The sequence below is a fragment of the Mesoplodon bidens genome, assembly GCF_964165515.1.
Source record: "Mesoplodon bidens genome assembly, chromosome: 2".
NCBI classification, from domain to species: domain Eukaryota; kingdom Metazoa; phylum Chordata; class Mammalia; order Artiodactyla; family Ziphiidae; genus Mesoplodon; species Mesoplodon bidens.
In genome coordinates this window covers 56206912-56224670 of record NC_138177.1, presented here as the reverse complement: position 1 = coordinate 56224670, position 17759 = coordinate 56206912, and the positions used below count along the sequence as shown (strand labels likewise).

Sequence of the window (17759 nt, the reverse complement as noted above, 5' to 3'; positions counted from 1 at the left end):
AAGACAAGTGTTGGTGAAATGCTCAGATTTCATGTATCATTTCTCTGTGCTCTGAGTGCCCGTATTGCCAGGCCCAGGGCTTGTCACATTTTATGACATTAAAAAAGACTCTTTATACTTGAAACAGTTAGGACTCACTGCTCTACAACATAAAACATTCAGAATTCTGCTTCATGTTTCTCACTGTTGATTTCACCTTTGCTGTTCCTGTCTCTTTAACTAACTTGTCAGTTGCTTCAGGGCAGGGGCTGTGGCTCGTTCTTCTTCCTTACACCTTCATGCAGAAGTTGACAAGCTACAGCCCTTAAGCCAAATCCAGCCCACTGCCTGTTTGTTTTGCAAGTCCTCTCCAGCTCAGGTTTTTTATAGATGACGGTTTGCAACTGATCTTGAGCTGATGATAGGAAACACTAACTTTGAACCCCAATTAAGTAAAATCTTACCCCTCGCAAGAAAGAATTTTATTCTTCTCATTAGTAGACCAATATTGCAAAAAGTTGTATTCAGTTATGTTTATACTTTGAATTTTGTCAATAAAAAATTTGTAGAAATGTGTTGGAAAACAAATTTGTTATGTAAATACCTATATAATATCCTCAATTTTGCCTCTTGGCCTGCATAGCCTAAAAGTTTTACCATCTGACCTTTTAGAGAAAAAGTTTACTGATCTTTGCCTTATAGTAGTAGTTCCCAAACTTGTCTGCACATCTGCATTACCAGAGGAGCTTTAACATGTACATATATGAACTTCTCTACCCTGGAGATTCTGATCAATATATTGAGATGGAGCCTGAGAACCTATATTTTTAACAGGCTATTTAATTGTTTGGGAATCACTGCCTTTTAATGCATTTGTAGGGTTGAACTCCAAGAGATAGTGAAATGAATATTGGATTAGATATCATAGGAAAGTTTGTTATTTTCTTACTTCAATATTTACTAACTATGGGACCTTATCCAAGTAACTACTTGTTCTGCAGGTTTTAAAAAAATTTCTAGTTCCTTTGTTTTTAGATGATTTTGCTTAATCTTCTACATAGTAGATCTTTTACCTTTTGGGTTTCATAAGAACCTCTTCTAGAGTCTGATGAAAGCTCTGCACCCTCTCAGAAAAGTACACCTATATTAATTTCCTATGACTGCCATTACAAGTGACTACAGAAGCACTTGAAACAACAGACATTAATTCTGTCACATTTCTGGAGGGCTGAAGTTCACATCAAGGTGTCAGCAGGGCTGCACTCCCTGCAGAGGCTCTAGGGGGAGATTCCTTGTCTCTTCTAGCTTCTGGTAGCTCTCAGCATTCCTGGGCTTGTGGCTGCATCACTCCAAGCTCTACCTCAGGGTCCTGTGGCCGCCTTCTCTTCTCTATGTCTATTCTCTGTGTGTCTCTTGTAAGGACACTTGTCACTGATTGAGGGTCCATCTGGGTAATCCAGAATTAGCTCCTCTTCTCAAGATCCTTAACTAAATCACATCTTTTACCATATAACGTAACATTCACAGGTTCCAGAGGTTTGACATGGGTATCTTGTGGAGTGGGGGTAGAGAAGCATTTTTTGGCTTACCACAGCACCTTTGCACGTGCTCACAGTTTTACAAACAGTTTCAAGGGGTTCACAACTCTTTGAAGTCCCATTTATGGACCCTGTGGACTCCAGGTTTGAGCTCCATGCTCAGTGAGAAGAGCTTTACACCTTAGTGTATTCTAGTCTATTTACTCTCTCCTCTATGTCATGTCTCCTATTAATACCAAACTAGAAATGATGTTTTCCTCTTGTGACTTAGATTCTTTAATTTATAGTATGTTTTTTGAGTTAGTTTCTCTGGTTCCCTTAGGAACTGTTTATCTTCTAATAAGACTTACTGTTAAAATAAAAGCCTTTTCCAATCCCTTTTACTTAATTCTGTTGCAAGGAGACTAACTTCTATGTAAACTATAGATAGCTGGTAATCCTGACAGTGAGAAGAAAAACTTACCTTGATCAAGTACCTGATGTGCCAGACCTTTTAGCAAGTGCTTACATGTGGCTTCCTATAACTATTGAAAGCAGTCCTGAGAGGGAAATAATATCAACCCCATTAAACAAATGAGAAAAGGAAGACTTCTGGAAGTTAAGTAACTTGCTTAATGTGGATGACAGAGCTAGCAAGGGATAGAGCTAGTCTTTGAATGAAAGTCTTCTACTCTAAAGCCCGTGCTGTTTTCATTATACCTTGAAAACAGCACACTTCCCTTTTAATTGAATGGTTAATAATTTCATTAGACAGGGGCTATCCATAGTTTGGTTTTAGGGTCCAACAGACTTAGATTTCAGTCAGGTTTATAGTGCTTACTTACAGTATTATCTTTTACAATATCTTCTCAGATTCTTATCTTTAAATAAAATTGATATAATGTAAAATAGATAGCTAGTGGGAAGCAGCCGCATAGCACAGGGAGATCAGCTCAGTGCTTTGTGACCACCTACAGGGGTGGGATAGCGAGGGTGGGAGGGAGGGAGACGCAAGAGGGAGGAGATGTGGGGACATATGTATATGTATGGCTGATTCACTTTGTTATACAGCAGAAACTAACACACCATTGTAAAGCAATTATACTTCAATAAAGATGTTAAAAAAAACATTATTCACCCACATAAAGAAAAAAATAAGATTGATATATGGCCTGTTATGCCTTATAGTGCTGCTGTGGCAACTGAGAGAATATGAGTGAAAGTCCTTTAAAATAAGAAAGTTTTCCTAATATGTGGTACAATTAATTCGTTTCTCCTTTGATTATATTCTTAGTACTTTCTTCTTTTAGTATCCTAGGTTTCAAAGCTTAGGAATATGGCCAAGCTTCAACCCAGAGGGTATATTAGCTCCAACCATGAACTCCTTTGCTTCAGGCTTCTTGGACAATTGGCTGGCATGAATGCTTGTATGTGCTTTCTGCTCTTTCATTTTAAGGGGTATCCCCAGTTTTGTCTAGCTCAGCGCCACGTAGGATATCTACGTTCGTGGTGATTTTCTGAGCAGTTCTCTTCCCCAGGTCAGTTTTTAACTCCTCTCATTGCCTCTTTGCCATGGGCTTGGTTAGTGCCCTGGAACTGTGCTGTGGAGAGTCTCCCCCTTTTCTCTGTCCTCCTCCCCCAACTTCTTCGCACCCTCATTCATCTGTAGATAAGTCTGTTACCCAAAGCTAACATCCCATCTCTCTTGCTTCACCTTACTGATTACTATCTCCTTCTATCTTTGCTCTTAGTCTTCCAGGATATAAAGATACTAAAGAGGGCTTCCCTGGTGGTGCAGTGGTTGAGAGTCCGCCTGCCGATGCAGGGGACACGGGTTCGTGCCCTGGTCCGGGAAGATCCCGCATGCCGTGGAGCGGCTGGGCCCGTGAGCCATGGCCGCTGAGCCTGCGCGTCCGGAGCCTGTGCTCCGCAACGGGAGAGGCCACAACAGTGAGAGGGCTGCGTACGGCAAAAAAAAAAAAAAAAAAGATACTAAAGACATTCTCACCTTAAAAAAAAAAAATCCCCCGGGCTTCCCTGGTGGCGCAGTGGTTGAGAGTCCACCTGCCGATGCAGATACACGGGTTCGTGCCCCAGTCTGGGAAGATTCCACATGCCGCAGAGCAGCTAGGCCCATGAGCCATGGCCGCTGAGCCTGCGTGTCCGGAGCCTGTGCTCCGCAATGGGGGAGGCCACAACAGTGAGAGGCCCGCGTACCGCAAAAAAAAAAAAAAAAAAAAATCCCCCACTTAACAACTAGCTACTCTCCCTCATCCCTTCATCCCTTCCCTCCATCCCACATATTGTCAGTTCCTTTCCTGCTGGGTTTCTGTGGTTTGTGAGATAATGTGCAGAATTCTGGTGCTCTACTAGCCTGGCCCAAGCCTACCTCTTAAGATGCATCTTTTGGTATTCCTTTCCTTTATTCTTCCTGTTACATTGCAGAATGTCCCTTCTATCAAGAGCCAGTCCCTTTGCTTAGATTCCATTCCTTCCTGCTTGCCCAGGAACCTTCCTCCATTGTTGATCTCCTCTTTATTTAACTTTCATAAGAACTCTCAAATTTCCAATTACTCTTAAAAAATTGGAGGGTCTGGTAACCGGGGTCCACATTCCCAGATAGCGGCAACAGCCTGGAGCTGGATAGGTAGCTGCCCTCTTTGGGGGTGGGGCATGCACTCTGTTTTTCACACAGTCCCACTGCTCTCTTCTGTCATATAGGAAGCCCACTTCCCTCACTTATGTCACCTGCTTGGTGACAAAAAAAGGGATTTTATATCTCCTGGCCTAAATTGTACTATCTGACTTCTAAAAGTACCTCTGTAATCTGACCTCTTATTTACAGATACAACCTCGTTTTCCATTTTTTCCAGTAGCAACTGTCTGTTCAAGGCCATTTCCCCCATGTCTTTGGTATCTCTTCCCTTCATGTTTTAGCTCCCAATGATTTCTTCTTTCCCTGCCTCCTGTGGTACATATCTTCATGTGTAATGCATTAATCCCCAATTTATCTTTTATTCTCAATAAGTGAGCAGACCTCTTGAGGGCAGGGATCATATTGCATCAATTAAAAAGTTTGCTTAAGTTTTTTATGGAAGAAAATGTATTTTTTAAAAAACTGAAATCATCCAGCTCAGTGAGCTGCTGCCTCAGTAAGATGCTGGCCTGATGACAGGCACATGCCAGCTGAATTGATGAGGAACAGCAGATTCACAATTCCAGTCTCAAGCTTCCTCCAGGGCATAGATCTGAGGACTGGAAAGGCTGGCAAAATTGCTTGTACTATTTAAAATGTTCTCTGTTTCAGTCTTTTATTTCTGCCCTTCCATGCTCTCTCTTCTCTCACCTTTTACTTTTTCTCTCTTTCTTTTTTGCTAAGTTCCTATAGTTGAATTTAATGAGTTAATTACCTTGTGATAGAATCCCTGTATACATTTATGTCCCCCACAGTGGTAGAATCCTATTTCTCTATGAAGAGAATAAAACTAGTTGAATGAATGAATGCATCAGTAAGTGCTTTGGGGGATAGTGAGCAGGAGGTGCTGTAAATTAATTATCCTTACCATCTGTATGTTTTTCTTTGCAACTAATTCGGTCAGTCAAGAAGCAGCCGTAGAGTTCTGTTTCCTGTATTTGATAAAGTATCTGTGAAGTGAGGAACTTGGATTCAGATATCTGTAAATTCCTTTCTAGCTGTAAACTTCATTAAAATCAAAACCCCTACCATATGTAATAGTCTGATTCTAAAACTATTTAGAGCTCTAGTAGCAAAGCAGAGAAGTACCTACATTGCCCACTTATTTCCTAGCAATTTGGTGCAATCCTTTACCTTTAGGAGAAGTTAGAATTTCCCTTCTTCCAATTACTCATTTTAGCAGCCTAAGGCAGATAGTAATTAATCCCACTGCTTACACTTTTCCCAATGGAAACAAATTAAAGTACCTTTGGTTTAAATCCCCATCTCTGAATTTAGTATAGTGTTCTGTTGGTCAACTTACAAGTGAATGTAAGAAGCTATTTAAAAGGTTGAGAAAACAAAACTGAGCAAGTTGAGCATTTTGCATAGAGTGAAGTACTTTTTTTGGAACATACTATAAAAAGAAACTTAAGATGTAAAGTCTTAGCTACTTCAACTCTCAGTGGTTTAATAAAATACAGTTGAACCAGACTACTCAGGGGGAGAGGTTTTTAGTTAGTGAAAGTGAGAAAATGAACATTTAAGAAACAAATAAAAAGAGTGCAGCCCAGTAGTAGTATCTTCATTAATACTTTGATCTGGGGAGAAAAACCTTCCTGAATTACAAAAGTAATAAGTCAAATGCTGAAAACAGAAAAATATAAAGAAAAGAAAGAAAAATAACAGAGCAAAAATTATCTGTACCTCTGCCATGCTTTAGTCATCATTATCCTTGGTAATCACATTCTCCCCCAACTTCTAACCCTGGCAATCCCTGATCTGTTCTCTTTCACTATAATTTTGTCTTTTTTGAGAATGTCATAAAATGGATTCATGCATTATGTAACCTTTTGAGACTGACTTCTTTCACTCAGCATGCCTTTGAAAGTCATCCAAGTTGTTGCATGTATCATTAGAATGTTCTTTTTTGTTGCTGAGTCGTATTCCATTGTATGAATGTACCACAGTTTATATCCATTCAGCTACTGAAGGACATTTGGTTTGTTTCTAGCTTTTAGCAATTATGAATAGAGCTGATATAACATTCATGTACAGGTTTCCGTATTAACTTAAGTTTTCATTTCTCTAGGGTAGGAGTCAACAAACTATGCCCAATGGGCCACATTTTCCTGTTGCCTGTTTTTATATGGCCCTATGAGCTAAGAATGGCTTTTACATTTGTAAAGGTTTGTAAAAAACAACAACAACAAAAGAAGAATTTGCAACAGAGACCATATGTGGCCTGCAAAGCTTAAAATATTTAATGGCTGACCCTTTGCAGAAAAAGTTTGCTAACCCCTGCTCTAGGGTAAATACCCAGGAGTGGGTTTCCTGGGTCAGATGGTAAGTGTATTTTTAACTTTATAAAAAACTGCCAAACTGTTTCCAGAGTGGCTATACATTTTGCATTTCTATCAGCAGTGTCTACAAGTTCCAATTTTTCTGCATCCTTATTAAAATTTGGTATTATAAGTATGTTTAATTTTAGTCATTCTAGTAAATGTATAGTAGTTGCCTGTCATGGTTTTAATTTGTATTTCCCTAGTGGCTGATGATGTTGAACATCTTTGCATATGGTTGTTTGCCATCCTTATATCATCTTTGGTGAGGTGTCCAAGTTTTCTGCCTGGTTTTTAATTGGGTGGTTTGTTATCTTATTGCTGAGTTTTAGAAGTTCTATAAGTATTCTGGATACAAAGACACAAATCCTTTGTTGGATATGTGATTGCATGTATTTTCTCCCAGTCTTTTCATTCTCTTAACAGTGTCTCTTGCTGAGCAAAAGGTTTAAATTTTGATGAAGTGCAATTTACTGATTTTTTTTTCTTTTATGAGTTATGCTTTTCCTGTCAAGTCTAAGAACACTGCCTAACCCCAGGTCATGGAGGTCTTCCCCTAAATTTTCTTTTGGAAGTTTTGGAGTTCTAAGTTTTACATTTAACTATATGATCCATTTCAAATTAATTGTTGTATAAGGTATAGGTTTAGGTTTCATATTTTTCTAACATTGTTTTTTGAAAAGACTATTCTTTCTCCATTGGATTGACTTTACACCTTTGTCAAAAGTTACTTAGCCATATTTGTGTGGTCTATTTCTGGACTCTCTTTTCTGCTCTTTTGATCTGTGTGTCTGATCCTTCACCAATACCATGCCATTTGATTATTGTAGCTTTATAGTAAGTTTTAAAATTGGGTAGTGTGATTCCTCCAACTTCATTTTTCCTTTTCAAAGTTATTTTGGTTTTTCTAGTTTGTTGGCCTTTCTTTATAAGTTTTAGAATCCAATTGCCTGTATCTGCAAAAATTCTTATTGGCATTTTGATTAGAATTGTGTTTTACTTGTAGATCAATTTGTGGGAGAATTGATATCTTTAATGTGTTGAATCTTTCAATTCATGAACATGGTATTCATTTCATTTTGGCCTTCTTTGATGTCTTTCATCAGCATTTTGCAGTTTTCAGCATACAGATCCTGTCCATGTGTTTTAGATTTATACCTAAGTATATTTTTTGAGCTATTGTAAGTGGGATTTAATTTTTTTTAAATTTCCTGTCATTCATTACTAGTATAAAAATATGATTGATACTTCCTGTTAGTAACTTTGCTAAACTCACTTATTAATAATAGGAGCTTTTTGCAAATTAATTGGGACATTCTACAGAGACAGTCATGCTATTTGTGAATATGGGCAGAATTATCTCTTCCTTTCCAACCTGTATGACTTTCATTTATTTTTCTTTTATATTTATTTATTTATTTTTGCATTATTGAACTGGCTAGGACTTCTGGAATAATGTTAAATAAGAGAGGTGAGATTGGACATCCTTGCCTTGTTCTCAATCTTAGGGAGAAAGCACTCATATATAATTAATACTAAATATTATGTTAACTATAGGTTTTGTGTAGAAACACTTTATTACATTGCGGAAATTCCTTTCTGTTCTTAGTTTACTGAGAGTTTTTTTCATAAATGTATATTGGAATTTGTTTAGTGCTTTTTGTGCATCAATTCATATGTGTCTTAGTCTGTTTGAGCTGCTATAAGAAAATGTCACAGGCTGGGTGACTTATAAACAACAGAAATTTATTGCTCATAGTTCTGGAGGCTTGGAAATCCAAGACAAGGTACCAGCATAGTCACCTTCTGATGAGGGCTCTCTTCATGGTTCATAGCCTTTTCACTGTGCCCTCATTTGGTAGAATGGGCTAGACAGCTCAGTAGGATCTCTTTTATAAGGGCACTAATCCCATTCATGAGGGCTCAACCCTTATGACCTAATCACTTTCCAAAGTCCTCATCTGCTAATGCCATCACCTTTGGGGGTTAGGACTTCAACATTTGACTTTTAGGGGGACAGAGACCTTCAGACCATAGCAATATAATCATGAGGTTTTTCTTCCTTAGATTGTTAATATGGTGGACTATTACACTGATTAATTTTTAATATTCAATCAACCTTGCATTCCTGTGATGATAAACCTTACTTGGTTGCAGTGTATATTGTTGGATTCCATTTCCTAACATTTTTTGAGGATTTTAATGGATATAAGTCTATAGTTTTGTTTGTTTGTTTCTGGTTTTGGTGTAAGGGTAATGCTGGCCTTATAAAGTAAACTTGAAAGTTTTCCCTTCTTTTCTATTTTCTGGAAGAGATTGTATAGAATTGGTGTTATTTCTTTTTAAAATGTTTGGCAGAATTTGCTAGTGAAATCATCTGGGCCAGAAGAATTATTTTTTGGAAGATTTCTGACTATAAAATCAATTTCTTTAATAGGCTGCTTTATTTTCTGTCTTTCACATTAAAGGCTTTTCCTGGGTATCTGGTAATACATGACGATCTGTTCTTATTTAAGAGTAGGGGACTATAAAGTTGATTGGTAGCCCTGTTAGTGGCTGCGTCTTGTCCACACTAAGCCTCATTGTAGGATAATCTGATTGGAATACTTCACTGGAGAATCCTAAATGTCAATATTTTTGGATCTTTTCTCTTGAGCTGATCAGATTTCCTAGAGAAGACTTCTCCAAACTCTTGCTGCCATATCCTGGGGCTGAGTGAGTAAAGATTAGGCATCAGAGGGCTTGATCTTTGTTTTTAATAAGCACATGTTCACTTAGTCCTCATGTTGTCTGTACTATTCTCATTTGTTATTTAACCTCACTCTGATTTTACCACAGGTTTATATTGACCTAAATCATTTTGAACTTTCTAACTTAGTGGTTTTAAATGGATAGAGGTGGGGGTGGGGTGTTTGGAAATGTGTAGGCTCTTTAGGGTTGTAACAGAGAATGTTGTCCAGGTGTGCTAAAAGTTTTACAGTGCTGATGACTGCAGGAAGAATTGTTTCTCCCGAGATACCAATATCTCCCCTGTTGGAAACTGTCTAGGTTTAAGTTAAAGCAAATCTCAATACCAGTTAGAGTTAATTATCACGTATTATCTTTGACTTTCTTGCTCTTTCTTTTTCCATTCTTGCCAGTGGTGATTTAGATTATACTGGTATTTGAAATTAGCAACTATTTTTTTTTTTTTTTTTTTTTTGCGGTACGTGGGCCTCTCACTGTTGTGGCCTCTCCCCTTGCGGAGCACAGGCTCTGGACGCACAGGCTCAGAGGCCATGGCTCACGGGCCTAGCCGCTCCGTGGCATGTGGGATCTTCCCGGACCGGGGCACGAACCCGTGTCCCCTGCATCGGCAGGCAGACTCTCAACCACTGCGCCACCAGGGAAGCCCTAGCAACTATTTTAAAGTTTTCTTTCAAGCAGGTGGCTAGAGTGGAAGTGAGAAGACTAGTTAGGAGGTCACTTCAGAAGTCCCAGAAAGAGGTATTGATGGCTTGGCCTAGAGTAGTAGTAGTAAAGAAGGAGAGACATAGAGGTTGCAGGATGTGTTTTGGAGATAAGAGTCCAAAGGACTTAGAGATGGATTAAATTTGGAGAATTGAGGAAAGGGGGGAATCAAAAGTGGTCTTAGGTTTGGTCTTGAATTGACTGGGTGAATGATGGTGTCCTTCGCTGAGATGGAGAAGACTAGGGTAAAGAGCTGGTTCTGTATTGAGCACATTAAATTTAAGATACCTGTATCCTGGGCCCAAAGACAATGTTGATTTTTTTTTTTTTTCTTAGATACTCTTTGCCTCTTTAGACTTGTTTATTATTCAACTGTCATGCAAAAAACTCTTGATCCTTGGCTTCTGCACCATTCCTTATTGTTGCCGCCCACTAACCTTATTTGTTGAGGACTTTGGGACTTGGCTTGTCCACCCCACTTCTTGGCATAGTCATGGGCAACGTCAGGGGCTGTGCGGGCAACTTACCCGTTACTGTTCTCAAGGTTCCTTGATGTCGCCTGCCAGCAGTGACAGCATGATACAGTGGTTTTGAATCCCAGTTCCCCTACTTCCTAACTGTGTAACTTTGAAGATACTGCTTAACCTTTTGTGTCTCATTTTCTTCAATTGTAAATTGGGGATAACAGTGTCTGTACATTTGGGATTTTGTGAAGATTACATAGGAAAATAATGTGAATTATTTTCTCTTACTAATTATTAATGCCTGACACATAGTAAGCATTCTATAAATGTTGGCTATTAAGATTATTAGTATTTAATTATATATCTATTTAATAATATATGCTACTATTATTCTTTTAATTAAGCAACCCCTCCAAAAGCTACACCTTGAGCCTTGCCTCCTCAAATTTAACCTCTTAAATTAAATTAAATTAATTAAAGTGCCAAAAAAAGGGCACTGACCACAACTTCCTAGTATGTTCAGTATACTTGTTTTAAGAAAATAAAACAAAACTCATCAGAGCTAAAATTCCAGTGGTTCTTATTTACAGACATACATTAGATTCACCCGGGGGCTTTCTCACAACATCTGGGCCCTATCTATGGGGGTCTGAGTAGGATGGGTAAAGGTGGAGATGGGGGATGGCTTCAAGTATCTCTACTATAATAGCCCTCCCTCAGTTTTCTTTAGTGAATTACCCCCTTGCTTGATTACTTTCCTCACCAGTCTCCTCTCCATTAATCAGTACTTTAATCTACTTTCTCACGGCTACCCTTCAGGTCCTCACTCCCTTTTTATCTTCCTCTGCTAACCCCTAACTTTGGATGAGTCCAACCCACTCTGCCTCCAATGTGTGTTACTGAAAGCCACAGTTCCTGAGCTACATGAGATTCTTTCATGTGTTTTTTTGCTCTCTAATCTTTAGTATTCATATTAGAATACCTGACCTTACGTGACACAGTAGTTGTATGACTCTTTTAGTTAATAGTGATTTCAAAAGTAACTTCAACTGTCATGTAATCTAACTGCCCAGGACATCTGTGATTCTGTCATTTATATCTCATTCATCTTCACAGTATGTTTGAGTAGCATAATGATATTATTAATGTTTCTTAAGTGAGTCACAGAATGGTAAAATAGTTTGTGGCATCAGCTTGCAGGCATTTTTTTTTGAACTTTGAGAAGTAAGCTATTATGGTCGTGTATAAAGCAACCTTTCTTCTCCACATTAATTCTGTTTTGTGGGTCAGTATAACAGCTTTAGCATCACTGTTTTTAAGGAAATTATGATGGTTTATTGTTTTTATTTTCTTTTTGAGATGTGAACTGTCATGATCAATTTTAGTCTAAAACTTTGGGGGGAGGTTTATTAATGTGTGTGTGTGTGTGTGTGTGTGTGTGTGTGTGTGTGTGTGTGTGTGTAGTAGGTGATAATCTTTGGCTTTGGTTTTTAACAAGAATTTTTAAAAATTCTATTACAACTAGGGAACTTTTCTTCCAGTTTTTACTCGGTTGTCTTTCATTCCCTTTGGAAATAGTGGACCTGACCCAGTTCTTCTTTGAGAATTCCTTTCACAGAACAGTGTGTTAAAATATTTTTGTCCTTCTAATCAAGTACAATGTAAGAACTGGCAGGCATCCATAGCTTCTGTTCTTTAACATGAGAATAATTTTATTCCTTGATTAAGATACTGGCTCCATTATTATACTTACTGGTTTGGATAGCAGGGTATGATTTGAGGAACATAGCTATTTCATACATAAAATAAATGCTTTTTCTCTACAAGCATTTTTTAATCTTGATTTTGTTAGTCATATAACTTTCTAACAGTGATCTTTGAAGTATATAATGGTTTGGTAAAAGAATACCATAGATACTGGAAATGAAATTTATTGTTGAATAAAATCCAACATGACTTTATTGCTACATTAGGATAATTTTAAAAAGTTGATCCTTCTACCTTCACTTGTTTGATTTAGTATGTGTGAGTCTTAGCAAATTAACATGTAGTTTGAAAATTAATTTTAGCTAAGTTGTGGCTGAGAGATAAAATATGTATTGGATTAACTCTTAATGATTATACCCTGAAAGTATTATAGAAATAAACATTGAGAACCATTTATAATACGTAATGGTAGATTTCTGTTATAATGTTCTGGATGTTTAAAATACAGTGCTGTTGTTCTTTTCCTATAGTTGGTTAGAAAAAAAAACTATAATTTGGGGGGAATAGAATGGAAAAGAGAAAGGATGGGGAAAATTGAGGAGGGTGGAGTATATTAGTTTCAGAGGGCTGCCATAACAAAGTACCACAAACAAAGTTCCTGTGGCTTGGGCTTCCCTGGCGGCACAGTGGTTGGGAGTCCGCCTGCCGATGCAGGGGACACAGGTTCGTGCCCCGGTCCAGGAGGATCCCGCATGCCGCGGAGCGGCTGGGCCCGTGAGCCATGGCCGCTGGGCCTGCGCGTCCGGAGCCTGTGCTCCACAACAGTGAGAGGCCACAGCAGTGAGAGGCCCGCGTACCACAAAAAAAAAAAAAAAAAAAAAAAGGTAAAACAACAGGAATTTATTCTCTCACAGTTCCAGAGGTTAGAGGTCTGAAATTGAGGTGCTGACAGGGTTGTGTTCTGTCTGAAGCCTCTGGTGGGAAGGATCCTTCCTTGCCTCTTGCTCGCTTTGGGTGGTTGTCTGCAGTCCTTGGCTTGTAGACACATCACTCCAGTCTTGGCCTCCATTGTCGCATGGCATTCTCTCTGTGTATCTCTGTCCAAATTTCCCTCTTTTTATAAGGATACCAGTCATATTGGATATAGGTTTAGGGCCCATCCTAATCCATTATGACCTCATCTTAACTTGATACATCTACAAAGCCCCTGTTTCCAAATAGGGTCACATTCACAGGTTTTGGATGGATGTAAATTTGGTGGGACACTATTTAAGCCAGAACAGAGAGTTCTAAATTCAATTTATATTTTGAGATTTAAACCAACACACTAGATTTATCTACTTTATATAAAGCAAGTAAGATACATTTTAAGTAGAAAACTTATTTTTATTTGCAGTTATATTCACACATATGCTTTCCTCTGCACAGGCCTAGGTATCTAGTATTTTCCATTCATGTAGCAGAAATTGCATTAAAGGGCTATTTGGTTATGAAACATCTATTTATATAGATGTGGAACTAGAAGACTTTCCACATTACCTCTTAATAGCCTAATATTTATAGAACCAAGTTAGACTTTGCTTGAGTGTTGTAACTGCATTAGAATAATACTTTTGTTCTTATTTGTTTTATATCCACAGTGCCTGATGCTGATTTATTGAGTGAAGAATGAATTAATGAAAGAATGGTGGTGTGTGTGTGTATGTGTGTGCGTGCGTGCGCGCACATTCATTGAAGGGTTGTCAACAGAGACGTGATATGAGGAGTTTTCATTTAGTAAATATATTCTCTCTTCACACACTGTTCTGCACTTTGCTTTTATTACTTATAGTATATCATTCCATATTAGTGTAAAAATGCTATGATTACATAATATGCCATTGCATGGATATATTATAATTTATTTAACTAGTCTCCCTTTTTATTTTTAATTGTGACAAAATACACATAATATAAAATTTACCATCTTAACCATTTTTAAGTGTCAGTATTGTTAAGTATATTCACATTATTGTGTAACCAATCTCCAAACCTTTTTCATTTTACAAAACCAAAACTCCATACTAATTAAACAACTCCCCAGTTTTCCCTCCTGTCAGCCACCATTTTAGAAATTTCTATGAATTTGAACTAGTCTCTCGTTTTAGTTGTTTTCATCTTTGCTCTTATAAACAATGCTGCAATAAAGAGCTTTGCATATGTGTCATTTTACACATGAATAAGTATATCTGTAAGATGAATTCCTAGAAGTAGAATTGCTGGGTAGAAGGATTTTCACATTTCTTAGTTCTGATATATATATCGCCAAATTGACTTCCAAAACTCTTGTACCAGTTTATACTCCCCCTGCTCCCACACACAGTGTATATCAGCTATTCAATATGTTTCAGTAAAGTTAGCTTGTCAGCTAAACTTCACTGGCAACTTGGGAAAGGAAAGGCCGCTCTGAAGGAAAGTTGGTGTTGCTGGGCTGTCCCCAGTGTTCTACATCTATTCCTTAAGGATTACTTGACATCTGTAATGTAGTTTCCATTCTGCATTCATTTTTAAAACTTTCACCATACAGTGTAAGCTATTTGTGTGTTAGTAATAACTTCTGAGAGAATGACTGGAATACCTCACTTTGCAAGTAGGTACCACAACTGAATATATGTTCAGCCCAGCTGAAATTCCCTTAATACAAATCTTTAAGATCCTTAAAATGAATGCATAGATGCCTTGCTTAAGTGGCTGGTTTGGGGTTTTTTTTGGCTGCATTGGGTCTTCCATGCTGCACACGGGCTCTCTAGTTGCGGCGAGCGGGGGCTTCTCTTGTTGCGGAGCACGGGCTCTAGGTGCGGGGGCTTCAGTAGTTGTAGCACACGGGCTCAGTAGTTGTGGTTTGCGGGCTCTAGAGCGCAGGCTCAGTAGTTGTGATGCACGGGCTTAGTGGCTCCGCGACATGTGGGATCTTCCCAGACCAAAGCTCAAACCCGTTTCCCCTGCATTGGCAGGCAGGTTGTTAACCACTGCGCCACCAGGGAAGCCCTTAAATGGCTTTTAATAAAAAGAAAAAATTAACAGAACTCTTTTCTCAAATGAGGAGCTCCGCTGTATTGGGCTGACAGTGAAAGGTGACTGTGAAGGAGGGAGGCTGGCAGAGGTAAAGCAGGTGAGCATCAGGTCTCCCATCCCTATTTCATCCAGAACTATTACACACAGGTGACTCAGCTTCTTTCCTTATAGCAGTGAGTGAGATGAGTGAATGCTAACATATATTCAGCCTCTGGTAATTCACGTCAGACATTTGAGGAACCTAGAACCTTCTTTGTAGAGTCCTGATGTTTGACACTGATGCTCAGTTTTATTTTTTTGCGTGTAGTAAATTTGGTATAAAATGAGGCGTAACTACTTGGAGATATCACTGTTTTCCTTAGAGTGTACATATAGGCTTTGGTGCATTGACTTTTCATCTGGGGATTTTTAATAAATGTAACATCCTTAATTAGTTTTCTTGTAAAATGAAAATGCCTACACACTTTATAATATTTACGTATTTTATTATAAAGTAGAATTTAAGGGGGCTTTGGGCACCACCTCCCAATGATGATCAGTATTAAGTTTTGAATTCATTTCCTCAGACTTTTTTCAATGTATTAAGTTACATGTAAATTTTATTCCTTCTTTGAAAAGATAGGATTTTATTATATATACTGTTTTGTGGTATGTTTTGTTTACTTTATAAGAAGTCCTTTTGGGTTAGTGTATAGAGATATCCTCCATTCTTTTAATGGGTTTATACTCTTCCATTATATAAAAATTATCCATTCCCCTGTTGGTGAACATTTAAGTTGCAATAAATATCCTTTGTACATATCTTTGCCTGTTTGGACAAATGTTTCTATAGGATAAACTCTTAAATAGAATTTCTAAATCAAAGGTATGGCCGTTTTACATTTTAACAGATATTTTGGGTCTCTATAAAAGATGAACATCCTGATTTTTATAGGAAATAAACTTAGTTCTAAACTTTTAGAAGTTTTAGCTAAGTGATGTATCATCATTAATGTGCACCAGTGTTTCTAATATAAGTCTTCTAGAAATGTATGAATTTTTTAAATGACAGCTTTGAAACTTTTTGTTCTTACAGTGATGGAATGGGGGGAAGATATTGAAGCAATTTCAAAAGATGAAGCAGTAATGTTGGTGAATCATCAGGCAACAGGAGATGTGTGTACTTTGATGATGTGTCTCCAGGACAAAGGACTGGTAAGCCATCCTGAAGGCAGAGATAGACTGCAGAACGGGGAGGTTAACAGAGAATCAATTTACGGATCTTACCACAGTTGGGAATGTAGACTTACACTTTAATATGTATACTTTTCATGAAAATTTAGAAAAATTTAAAAAGAGAAATATACTATGTATATAACTCTAAATTATTCTAAGAGAGGAATTTACAGACCTAAAGAAAAATAACTGGGATAATGTGGATTATATCTCCACAAAGCTGTTTTTTAAAAAAGATAACTGAAATGGAAGCAAAGTTAATATGGTTCAGCATGGGGCTGTCTTGAGGTGAGTGGTGGATTGCCAGTTTGAGGAATACAAACACAAAAAGCAGTTTGCTTAAGATAGAAGAGTAAAATTGGACAGGGAATTAGGTGATCTTGGGGATCTTTAGCCAGAAGAAAGTAAGGTAAATATTTTGGATTTCACTTAGAAAGCAAATTGAAAGGAAAGATATTAGGGCCATTTTATTCAGTGTTCTAGGGCTGTGTTTGAACTGTTGATTTCATATTGCTTATATTGCTACCTAAAACATACCTATAAACTGGGAGGGTTTAACATAAAGTCAGTCTTTAACATTAAAAGAATTGTTACCTTAAGAGAAGGTAAAGCGGTTATGTTCATAGAAAAGTAAATAAATAGAAAATATATAAAATTAATGGAATTAATATTTGGCCTAATAGTGAAGAAACAAATCAGTTGGTATTTTATAGGTGTTTCATATTCATGGTCACCGACTATAAATATAGAAGACCATCCTATAAGATACTATCCCCTTAAAGCAACTAATAATCTAGTGGTAGGTGGAGAGAGGGAATAGCAAACAATACTAAATTGCAAAGTGAGAACTATTCGGTGGAAAGTGAGCTCACCATGTACTTGGTGGATATAGAAAACTTTGTGGAGGAGAGAGGACGTAAACTTGACCTTGAAGGGTGAGTAGAATTTAGTTAGGCAGAGTAGTGGAGCAAGGGCCTCTTCTTTAGTGAAGTAATCTCGGCCAAAACACTAAGGCAAGAATACGCCTGGTGTGTTTAGGTCCCAGAGAGTTTGATTCAGCAGCTCAGCGGTCAGAAAATGAGGTGACAGTGAATGGAAAATATGTTTGCTTATTATGGAATCTGTTTTTGTTGTTTATCTGAAAAGCAGAGGCATAATTTTGCTGGAATGTAGAATAAACTCAGTCCTTTCTTATATTCAGAATCTTATATTCAGAATTGTTAAAATAAAAGGATATCACTATGTAGATATATTTGCATTATAATAATATTTACTGCCTGTCCCCTCAATTCTTGATGTTAAAATTGTGTAAAAACTAGTTTGTTTGGCTCTGTATCAAGGAGAACACTTTTATGCT

The 17759-nt window shown here is 37.7% G+C and overlaps 1 protein-coding gene across 4 annotated transcripts in view; it reads left to right on the top strand.

Moving 5' to 3' along the window:
- The window catches only part of LPGAT1 (lysophosphatidylglycerol acyltransferase 1), a 110224-nt gene that overhangs the window by 49416 nt on the left and 43049 nt on the right, over positions 1–17759 (top strand). For all 4 annotated transcript variants that reach the window (XM_081225510.1, XM_081225512.1, XM_081225511.1 and 1 more), the window contains one exon: positions 16263–16381. In XM_081225510.1, coding sequence (XP_081081636.1) covers positions 16263–16381 — 119 coding nt within the window. The remainder of the gene's footprint in view (positions 1–16262; positions 16382–17759) is intronic.